Source organism: Panthera tigris, chromosome B1, assembly GCF_018350195.1.
Source record: "Panthera tigris isolate Pti1 chromosome B1, P.tigris_Pti1_mat1.1, whole genome shotgun sequence".
NCBI classification, from domain to species: domain Eukaryota; kingdom Metazoa; phylum Chordata; class Mammalia; order Carnivora; family Felidae; genus Panthera; species Panthera tigris.
This window is the reverse complement of record NC_056663.1, coordinates 73,507,310-73,519,442: the sequence shown is the minus strand read 5'-3', so window position 1 is coordinate 73,519,442 and position 12,133 is coordinate 73,507,310. Positions and strand designations below refer to the sequence as shown.

General features: G+C 40.3%; 1 protein-coding gene across 4 annotated transcripts in view; it reads right to left on the bottom strand.

The window, feature by feature from the left end:
- Positions 1-1,264: 1,264 nt before the first annotated feature.
- Positions 1,265-12,133, bottom strand: part of RNF175 (ring finger protein 175) — a 48,111-nt gene continuing 37,242 nt past the window's right edge. For 3 of the 4 annotated variants that reach the window (XM_042983736.1, XM_042983738.1, XM_042983739.1), the window contains exons 7-9: positions 7,499-7,632; positions 4,185-4,286; positions 1,265-2,042 (exon numbers count right to left, since the gene is read on the bottom strand). In XM_042983736.1, the coding sequence (XP_042839670.1) occupies positions 1,922-2,042; positions 4,185-4,286; positions 7,499-7,632 (357 nt within the window). In that variant the 3' untranslated portion in view covers positions 1,265-1,921. The remainder of the gene's footprint in view (positions 2,043-4,184; positions 4,287-7,498; positions 7,633-12,133) is intronic. The other variant, XM_042983737.1, reaches the window with a different exon arrangement.

Genomic DNA, 12,133 nt, shown 5'->3' with positions numbered 1-12,133 from the left:
GGGTTCTAAAGGCTATCCTCCTGCAGCTGTTCATAAAAGATAAATGGGAAATGCATCAGAGGTCAATTTAAGGGCTCCTTTTATAGAAGAAAACACTTTAAGGTAGTGCGTTATCCAACAGTGACATGTTTTTATTTGTCAATAGACTATAAGCTCAGGAATCTTATTTTCTCTCGTTAATCCTTGCCCATGCCTGGTATGGAATAAGTATTGAATTAATGAAATATTTGCTGAATAGGGAAATAAATCAGAGTTCAATCTAATAATCTGGATGGTGAGTCAATCATAATACTGAAGGATTGGGAAGTTTCAAGAAGGAAAATTACCAACAGGTAGAAAAAATCTGAGTGTGAGTTTTTTCATTATGGCTGTGATAGAACTTTGAATAGCATTAAGTTAAGAACATGGCCTATGTTTTTGACAGTAGGTGTGTTTCCTTTCTACTTCATACAAGTGTAATGTCTTCAAGTGTGCAGAGTAGATGTCTGATATTATGTGTGTGGTGGTCGCTGTTCAACAACTCACCAGCAATTTAAAGCAAATTAATTTGGGGAGTCTAGTGTATCGTTCTTGAGTTAATTCTTTTGGACAGTTCTTTCCTATCCCATTAATTTTACCCCCTCCTGCTGGATTAATTCATTCTTTCAGCAAATAATTACTGAGTGCCTATTATATCCAGCTAGTGCTCCAAGTGCTGGAGATACAATAGGGAACTAAATAGATAAAATTCTCTGCCTTCCTGGAAGGGGAGACAAACAATAACAAACAAATGTATGGTATGATTTCAGGTGTTGATAAGTGCTATGAGGAAAATGAAAGCAGAGTACAGCAACAGTGATGGTGTGTGTGTGTGTGTGTGTGTGCATGCGTGCATGTGAACAGAGTGGCACAAAAGAAGAGAGTGGTTTTCCTCCACTTTAATGCAACCCTTGGATGGGTCAAGTGCACTTGGCAGGCCCGGGAAACGCAGTGCAGCTGTGGCCCTTTGAATGGGCTGGGCTGTGGCACCTAGCGCTAGACATTTTGGGAATAATGCCCTCTACGCAGAGGCCTTTATGGTGCCAAAGCTGCAGTAATCTCCTTGAACTGTAGATTACTTAACAATTCTGCCTACGTCTTTGAAGATGTTGAACCGGTTGTAACTAAATGTTGTAGGTAAGAAGTACATTATCAGCCAAATTAGAGGTAGGATGTCCATGGCGGGTGCTAACAAATGGGCTGCATGCATCAATTAGAAAATGATCACAAGGGGAAAGATGCAAAGTGTGCTCTATTTGTTTATTCTGTTGTTCATGTTAAAACCAAACACAAACAGAGGCCAGACTTGAAAACTCCTTCAGTGGACAAAACCAGGTTAGTCATACAAGCAAAGCTTAATTTAGCTTACTTTGCAGGACAAGCAAAGCTAACTTGACCGAGATCACTTCTTGCTTACACCCCTGAAAATCATAAGCAAAACTTAAATTGTTCTCCCCAAATTGAGATGAGGTGATCACTAACCAATTCCCTTTCATTTAAGAAAATTCCCGTATTGTAACCAATCACCATGAAGAATAAACAGTCACTGCCTCCACACTATATAAGCTGCTTTATAATATATAGCTCTGAGCCTCATTCTGTGTTTTGGTCTGAGTGCTCCTGGTTTGCAAACTATCTTTAAGATGTGTGCACAATAAATTTTTACTAATTGCTACTTCACAGATTCATTGGTTTTACTTTTGTTTTTTTTCTGAACTTTTGACATTCAGCTTCTCTCTAAATTCTTTCCACATAGACAGACTGCTTAGGTAAGGCTCAGTTCTCTAAACTCTTGGGGATCACCTCTGATATTAAAAAAAAGAATATCGATATTAAGTGTAGGATCAAGGATTTAAAAATATTTCAACATGCAACACATTGCTTCTGGAGTAAGTCTGCTGTACTATTCCAGCCCTAGTGAGTAATTAATGCCTTGAACTATTCCAATCACCACGGGTTGCCAGGCCACCAAATAACGAAGCCAATCCAGGATTTGTCCATATAAAAAGTGTGTGCGCTCCCAGCTAAATCTCAGTTAAGGAGGTTGCTCTATATACAGCCAAGTAGCACAAATATTCATGAATATCATTTGCAAATATAATCAGCAATGCAGTGAGTATTTCCTTTCCTCTTAATTCTGTATGCTCATTTAAAAGCCCCTTATGTGATTTTTATAGCATTTGATTATCATTGTTATTTACATTACACCAAATTTCCAACAATAAAACAGATTACAATAAAATCTCAAACTGTAAAACAACAAAAGGCAAGGGTCATATACTAACAGAGAAAGGAAGAGGGAGATGACGACACTGGAAACCAAGGATCATGGAAACTTCCTTAAGTGAGCCAAAACAGCCTTCGGCACTGTATTGAAAAGAAAACCATGACAGATAAGATATGCTTTTTCCAGTTTCTTTGATAAATTGTGCTAAGGGGATGTAATTAACACATAATATCTCTAATAGCAATGTTACATACATAAAGGCAAATATTCCCCAAGAAGCTTTTCTTTTTACTGACTCTCAATAAAAGGAGTACATGTAATATTCAAAAGCTTATTCTCTCAAGACTGTATGGAGTAACCGATGGTCCTTTGTTATTTAAATGAGCATTTAAGGTGACATTTATGATCATATTATCACCAACATTATAACAAAGCTGCATATATTTTAGTTTTATAAGTTGTTAACCAAAAGCAGTTCGGGACTTGGTTTCCTCCTATCAGAAGGGAACTTCAGAGAGAGCGGATGCACTGGAAGGAGGAGGGAGCATCACACACCAGAGGGAGCTGGTGGCCACAGAGGTACTCTCTTGCTGTGGCATGGCCCTGAGACAAAAAGATGCTCCCTCCTCTGCTGCCCTAATTGCAAATCTTTCCTTGATTTGCAGTCATCAGAGAGGTGTGGGCATTGCCGCTGGCAGCCATTGTTAAAACTGTACATTCAGGGTTGGTAAAGAATAGGGGGAGAGGGAACAAGGGACGTGTCTCAGCACTGTAAAATTTAGGTGACTGGTACACAGAAAGTCTGGAAAAGCTGTCTCGTATGAGGAAAGACAGTACTTGGCAGGTTGATGCCAACCTCTCAGTGTTTACTGCTGAAGGTGGGGCTATGTTTCAATCCTACTTACCCCCTGGAAGAGATATACAGTAAAACCTTGGACTGTGAGTAACTTGTTCTGTGAGTGTTCCGCAAGATGAGCAAACATTTCTGATAAGTTTTAGCTTGATAAACGAGCATTGTCTTGCAATACAAGTAGTACGTGACACTGAACGTGACATGATCACAACTGAGCCAATGGTTCTTGAAATTCACTTCGATATACAAGTGGTTTGGATTACAAGCATGTTTCCAGAATGAATTATGCTTGCAAACTAAGGTTTTACCGTATTATGGTCTTGAGCCAGTGGGGTTGAGGACTAAGTCTTTGTGGTCAGCTCTGGATGGGGCCACTGAGGCTTCCTGTGGCCTCAGATGGAGAACCTCGGTGTCTATAAAAATCCTAGCTGCTGCCATAAGCTGTCTGTAGTTCCTCATTTTCTTTCAATATTATTATCACTAGGGTTTAGCCTAAGACAAGATGAGGCATGGCAAGGAATTTAAAAGACCAAATCCAGGGGGAAAATAACCTTACTCATTCTGGAAATAATAAAATATAGTATATCTTAAAAATACTTTTCTATATACTAGTTCACATTTGGGGATTTTAAAATTTCATTTCCAGTCTATATATTTATATACCCACCCACTCATCCCATCCACCCATTACCTGTCATCCAACTCTCTGCCTACCTATCCATCCATCCACCCACCCACCCATCCATCCATCATCTATTTACATAGCTATCATCTATCTATCTAATCCTTCCATATATCTACCCATCTCTTGCAATATCCCATCACATTCCCACTAAAGCCCTTATAGTAGAATACATGGACTATAAAGAGTATAATGTATCTTTTTTGGCATTAAATTCCTAGCCAGAGTAGTAACATAGGCACAGGGGAGAAAAGAGACTAGTAAGTCATTTTGAAATAGATACGGGAAAACAAAGCTTTCAGCTAAAACTGTAATGAAGATAATGAATATTTAGATTTAAGAATGCATTACCAGAACATTTACATAATATCTCACAACTTTTTTTTTTTTTTTTTAAAGGATACGGGTTACTGATCATCCTCTTCAAATCAACCTTCTCTTTGCAGTAAGGGCAAGTCTGCTTTTTACCAACTATACACCAACCTCGGATGCAGAATTCGTGAAAGCTTAAGCATCTCGTTAGGGAAGTTTCTAGATAGTAAGAGGCAAGGTCTGCTTCATGATGGCATAATGGAAATGATCCCATCTGCAGGATGAAGTAGAGGGTGAGAATGGAGGTGAGTCATGACTTGACTGTGCACATCACTCTCAGGAAGATTCTGTAGGCCAATGGAACCCCAGGACTGTGAGCTTGCAGTCAGAGCTGTAATAGCTTTAGGAACTTGCGAGGTTTACATAGCTTCTTGGCCTTACCTGTTCTTCTTGCTGCACTAGATTCTCCCAAGAATTAAATTAGATAAAGAATATGAAAGTGCTTTTTTACAGCAATATTTAACATCACACTGTATTAATACATCTCCTTGCCTCGCTAATTGTGCGTTTCTCATAGATTTACCATAGTGTTTCCCTGTTCTATGTTTTGTGCCTTATTCATTACCTACTACGTAATCACACTTGTCTTAGGCACCTAGACAAGCTTAAGTTACTTGTAGTCATAAACCATAAGTTTATGGAAATTTCTATTAGCTTTATGAGTCTTAAGTTTTTTTTTTGTTACTGATAAGAAGGCATTTATTTTTAATAGAATATAAACCTAATAAAATTCTGAAACACTAGGCATTTACAAATTCATTTGTATATATTTCCCTGTCTGGAGAGTTTGGCCCTTTGCCCCCAAAGTTGAGAGTAAACCCTGTCTTTTCCCACAATTGCTCCCATTAGAGCTCCTATCACACTGTAGCACGACATTCTATGTATATCCATGTCTCTCCTGAACCACATGAAACCTGTGGGACCAGGTCTCATTCTTCCCTGTCCTTAGCACCTGATGCAGTGCCTAAGTGCCTATTTATTAAATAAATATTTGAGTGAATCACGTAAAACCAACTACTTTTGCAGATATATTTTCTCAGGTTCCACAACATTGTAGATTTGGGCAAAATGAGTAACAGTAATGAGATCCATCCTATTTATTTATTTATTTTTACAATCGTTGATCCCAGTGTAGCTTTCTGAATCAAAATCAAACGATTTTCTGACTAGCCTGCTACATGTCCATGTGAACAGCAATGATGTAGCAGTCTCCTCCCTAATAAATGGGAGTGTAGAGCAGTCAAGACCATGTGTATAATTCCTCAATATTAGATCTGTATGTAACTAAGAGTTTCCACTATTGTACGTTTTTGGAATTGGGTAATTTTTGCAAAAGGCTTGGATTAACATAAAGTGGTGTATTATAGCAAAGATTTTAATAAACAAATTTTTTAATGTTTACTTTTGAGAGAGAGAAAGAGACAGCATGAGAAAGAGAGAGAGAGAGAGAATGAATGGGAGAGGGGCAGAGAGAGGGAGACACAGAATCCATAGCAGGCTCCAGGCTTCAAGCTGTCAGCACAGAGCCTGATGCAGGGCTTGAACCTATGAACCACAAGACCATGACCTGAGCCAAAGTCGGAAGCTTAACTGACTGAGCCACCCAGGTGCAACATTATAACAAAGATTTTAAACCCAAACCCTTGCAGCCCTTTATTCAAAAGGGCTGGAGTATGGCCTCATCTTCCAGATAGGTAGAGTTCAGGAGTCATAGAGCCAGCATTGAAATGTCCACGTCCTCTTAATATCCTGTCTCATCTTTAAATCTTGATCCTGAAAAGTCTCCAAGCTGGCAGAGTTGCTGCAGAGCAATACTCAGATTCCTTCCCCTGCCCCAGCTTGTTAATATGACTCATGTTCACCCACTCCTTGCTAATATGATTCATGCTAAAATGGGCCATTAACAGTACTCCCTGCAAAGCAAATTTAAAAGTGACTACATTTTAGATTACATATGCCCACATGCACAACAATCCCTAAGGGGTTTTAAAGGTGGAGAGAGAAAATATTTCCACTTGCAAATGGCATAAGGGGCTCTGTTCCAACACTTGAAAAGTAAATCGTATTTAAAACTAGGGCCAGACTTGGAAGGATAGTTTTTTGGGAAAGGTATCACACTGGAAAACCACCATAGAACTCCATATGGGATATTTTTGTGTTTCTTGCCTTAAAATGGTAAGGCTTAAACGTCAGGAGTAAGGTCTCCTATTGCATTTCAGATACATTTACTCCATTTTTTAACTCTCAGGATTGAATAAATGGAATCTGTCCAGATTAAACAGAACCGAGTCATAGGCACTGCACATCTAGAGTATTACTGAGTTAGGTGGGCTTCAGAGGCAAAAGACAGATGGTTTAACCACCTCATAATGCCAGAGGGTTGAACTGAGTGCAGAGCAATATTATAAAGTTGATATTGTACTATAAAGATAAATGATACCTTCTTTTCCCCTATATTTAGGAGAGAATTAAAATACTGATTGTCGGCCAACCCAAACACAACTTTGGTATCCAGAGTTACATATTCAGGACTCTTGATCCTAGATCTTTGCATATGTTGAGGTCTTTCTCAACGGTTATTGGAATTCCCAGAGAATGCTGGTTTCCAGGCCCAGGCTTGTCTGCATCCTAACACCTAAAGATCTATCAGCCATTTAGGGCAGACCTCGCAGACAGAGGAGCCACATCGTTCAAAAGCTAGATGCTCAAGTTTTGGTCCCTCCTTTTGTAGTCCGAGGTGTCCTGCTGCCTGTGGCGTTATCTTCTTTCCAAGACCAGAGCTGATAGCTGGTTGACCCCGCTATCACTGTTGACACAAGTAAATTCCTAGGATTATTTCTAGGCAAAGCATACTTTGTTGTTTTCAGTCCTGTGAGATTCAGAGGCTCCACCTGGACAGTTCTGAGTTCCTCTCTGAACCTGAAACTCCACTTTTTCTCACCCCCACACCTTTCTCTCCCAGGTTCTTCTTGGCTATCTGTTCACGTACGGCTTTGCCAACTTTCCCAGCCAGTGTCTTGTGCAGATGCTACATACAGCCTTTCTCTCTGGGTAGCATGAAGATTCATTTTTACAAAGGAAATCACTGGCCAAAGAGGTTCACCTCAGTTAGTGGTTCATTAGTTAGCAGAGACTATCAGAAAGTCTCAGCAAGAGAGAAGGTGGAGGACAAGGACCTGGGGTTTGGGGATGGGAGCTAAGCAAGGCAGAAGAGATGGGGCTAGGAGGAGGGGAGGAAGGTATGAGACAGTGCTCCCTGACTTGCCATGACCAACACAGATTATTTGAAAATTGCCTCCCATCATCAGCTTGATGAAGCCCATATGGTTTCCCATGAAAAGGATACACATGATTGCATGAGAGCTGGTAGGTGTTTTCAATGAGCCCTTCTTCATTGAGCTCCACAATGATCTTCTGCCCACAGACGGCGCAGACATTGTCTGACAAGCTCCTTGTGGGCATCCCACTGACGCTGTAGAACTGTTTGGGGGAAATGCACAGAGCACTGTTAGAAAGGAGAGCACATATACCATTCATTCTCTGAACACAGGAACACCACTTCCAGGCTTTGGGACATAGAGTTTTCACTGCTTCTTCATTGGTTTAGAACTTGAAACACTTTTCCTCCTAGGAATGCTTCAGTGTAGTTAGGGTCTCCAGGCAAAAACCCACTGAACTCCAAATGGACCCAGAGTACACTGCTAATTATAACCTCCAATTTAACCTCCCCATTGAGGAATCCTTCAAGAGGAAAGGTTTTCATGCAGGGCTGTAGTTCAGAGTCACCCAGGAAGCTTTTTAAGCTTACCTATAGCCTAACCCTTTCTCTGATTCACAGATCTGGAGTAAGCTCAGGCATCTCTATCATTTTTACTTCCCATGTGATGAGAGGGAGCATATAGACTAATCCCATTGGAAAGCAATGTCTTTAGAATTCTAACCTGGGATGCCTGCATCTTTCCAATGCTGTGGATGAAGAGTGATTCCAATATTGGCAGCACATTAGAATCCCTAAGAAGCTGTTTTTTACAAAATAAATATTTATTTAAATATTGTTTTATACGTAAAGGAAAGATATGAAGATAGTACCAGTTCCCATATACCATATTTCCCCTATTATTACCATCTTACATTAGTAGGTATCTTTGTCACAATCAATGAACCAACATTGACACTTATTATGAAACAAAGTACATACTTTATCCAGATTAGATTTTTAAAATTTTCTTATGTTTTATGTATATTTGAGAGAGAGAGAGAGACTGAGAGAGCGCACAAGAGGGGGAGGGGCAGAGAGAGATGGAGACACAGAATCCGAAGCAGACTCCAGGCTCTGAGCTGTCAGCACAGAGCCTGACGTGGGGCTCGAACTCATGAGCAGTGAGATCAAGACCTGAGCCAAAGTTGGACGCTTAACCCACTGAGCCACCCAGGTGCCCCTATTCGGATTAGATTTAAAAAAAAAAAAACGAATGTCCTCATTCTGTTCCAGAATCCGATTCAGGATACCACTTAGTTGTTATGTTTCCTTGAGCTCCTGTTGGCTGTGGTGGTTTCTCAGACCTCACTTTTTTTCTATGACTTTGACAATTTGGGGGAGTATTTTGCGGAATATCCCTCAATGGGAATTTAGCTGATGTTTTTCTCTTGATTACAGTGAGGTTATGAGTTTTAGGAACGAAGATAATGTTCTTATCACACCATAGCAAGGGTACGTGCTATCAGTCTTATCACTGTTGATTTTCACCTTGATCACCTGGTGTGATGCAGTGTCTGTCAGGTTTCTCTACTATAAAGCTACTCTCTCTCTTTTTTTTTTTTTATTCCTTTCTATTTTGTACTCTTTGGAAGGAAATCACGAAGAACAGCCCATTCATAAGGAGGGGGAAGTTAAGCTCTACCTCAATATCAGTGAGTCTTCTCCAGAGAAAAGGAACTGATAGGGTGTGTATGTGTGTGTATCTAGATGGGTGTTTGATCAAACAATCGAGCACCACAGCCCACCCAAGCTGACCCCAAAAAACTTAACCAATAACCTTCTTAAGGTTCGAGTATCTACATAAATTACGTGGACTTCTGCATGAGAGATTTGTCTATTCTCCTCCATTCATTCATTTATATCAACATAGACTCATGATATTTATTTTAAACATTTATTCATTTTTGAGTCAGAGACAGAGCATGAACAGGGGAGGGTCAGAGAGAGAGGGAGACACAGAATCGGAACCAGGCTCCAGGCTCGAGCTGTCAGCACACAGAGCCCGACGCGGGGCTTGAACTCACGAGTTGTGAGATCATCACCTGAGCCGAAGTCGGATGCTCAACCTACTGAGCCACCCAGGCGCCCCTCATGATATTTATTTTATACTTTGGGTTATAACCCAACTCTGCTGCTGCTACTATTGCTGCTGCTACTACTACCATTACTACTACTACTATTACTACTACTGTTGCTACTACTACGACTACTACTATTGTTACTACTACTACAACTACGACTACGACTACTACTAAGACTACAACTACTACTACTACCATTACTACTACTACTACTTTTACTACTACTGTTGCTACTACTACGACGACTACTACTATTGTTACTACTACTACTACTACTACGACTACAACTACGACTACTACTATTACTACTACTACTACTATGACTACTACTACGACTACTATTACTACTACTGCTATTACTACCACTACAACGACGACTACTGCTACTACCATTACTACTATTTGGTTGCACAGATTGTTCTAGCGTTTACCATTGGCAGCTTTTTCAGTTGGCTTCTGTCTCTTTGACTTATCCTCATAACTGTGGTGGGTTTTTTTGTTTGTTTGCTTGTTTTGAGCACTTCCTTAACTTCTGGGAGTACAAGGTACTCCGGGCTCATTTGTATATTCCCTGCCAAGACCTAGAATCAACCATTTCTCCAAGGAACCTTGGTTCCTTTTATTGTAGAATGGCATTAGAAAAGATATGGGCATTAGGTGTGCTTACTGCTCCTGGGGTGTCATTGCTTCTGGGCTTCTTAGCTGACAGAGGAAGGAGATAGAGCTGTATATACTAACCCATGTGTATATCATAGCGATAGATGTTCCTATATGTATCCATCTATATTAAGACACATGTAATCTATATTATGCTAAACATGATCTCAGACTGATGTCTTTAACTCTTATCCTTTACTATATGGATCATTCTAGCCTTCTCTCCTTGAGTGTTAATAACCTTCTGAGGGTGAGAATCATAGCTCCTACTATGGATCATCCATTTACTGAGTTATTCAGTTGCGGAATACATGGATAGCAGTATCACAATTGTGAACCCATAGCCCTGAGGGAAAACACTTTACAAACTAGAGTACAGTACTTATGTTCAGTTCCTTTGCTTTTAATCTTAGATCTCTACTCATTTCAAAGTTACTTAGGTCAGCGCTTTCTTCTCCTCCCTTCAGTGTGGTTATTTCATGCATTTGTAATACAGTTAGATTCTTCTGTCACAGTCTACATTCTGTCCTGGCATTCTCTCACATCCTAAATGATTTTTCGGATTTGTATACGTTGTTTCACTCCTTCTGCTACAAAGTACTATTGATTTTGACAAATGCATAGTGTCATGTATTTACGATTACAGTGTCATACAGAATAATTTCACTGCCCTAAAAAATTCCCTGTACTTCATCTATTCATCCCTGCTCACTCCCTAAACCCCTGGCAACCACTGATCTGTTTACCATCTCCATAGTTGTGCCCTTTCCAAAATGTCATATAAATGGAATCATATAACATGTACCCTTTTCTGACTGCCTTCTTTCAGTTAGCAACATGTATTTACAGTTCATCCATTTTTTTGCATGGCTTAATAGCTCATTCCTTTTCCTGAGGAGCTTTTAAAACAAAGCAGATGCACTGGCTCCACTCCCAGAGATTCTGACTTAATTAGTCTGGTGTGGGGCTTAGGCAGTGGTGTGAGAATGGAAATTGCTCCTCCTTTGCTTCCTCCTTACCTCTGTCTCACACACACACACACACACACACACTCCATCAGTTCAAGTCACTCGTGGCTGTGCCAATGGCTTGAAGCAGTGGGTTTTATATATTTGGTAGATGAAGTTAAGTTGACAGAGGATGACAAGAAGTTGAAGCCTGGTGGGGTGGGATCAGGTGAGAAGTCTCCAGAAAGTTGGCGCTTAAAAACTTGTCTTGTGAGGTTGAATCTCTTCTTCCTGGTCCACTGGAGAACAGAGGACACACAACTCTTCTCTCCCTCTCCTGTCCATAAATAAGTACAAGAGGCTTTGGGAAATTTTTAAGAAGTATGACTTCTGGCTTCTGCTGGAGGAACTAGGAGTGGAAATGCTCTCTCCTTTGCTCACCTTAAACATTATAAAAAAGGCAGTTGTCCCATAGATGACACATGGCAGGGGACTTCCAAAAGGTATCTTGTTCCGGCATTTCACCACAGAAGTCGGATTCCAGGCTATAGGAAAAGAGTAAGATAGAGCCTACGGAGATGGAGAAGGGCAGACTGGACAGGGATGAAGTCAAGGTCATGTCTGCTTAGTCCTGCCCCATAAATGGAGAGAGAGAAGAACAGTCTGGAATTGCACTCCTCCCTTGCCATCCACAGTAGCTTTTCCATTTCGTATCTGCTGTGTACCAAGAGGCCAGCGGAGGACAGAGACATAGAATTCCTGAAACCACTAGGTCATCCCAAAGCCCCTGGTTTGTGAGTTTTTATGAGATGTGCATGTGTCAGACATAGATGAGTGCTCCTAATATCAGAATATGAAATCCATCTAACCAGCAAGTATGTCCACTTGGAGTTTCAATCTTAAGAGAGTTTAAGAAAAAGCTATTAGGGATACTTTCTAAGTCCCAGAGACCAATATACAGTCAGAATACATTTAGCACAGTTTTTGTATCTCCGACTTCTTCTAATGCTATCTAATGATAACTGATCATTATGAGG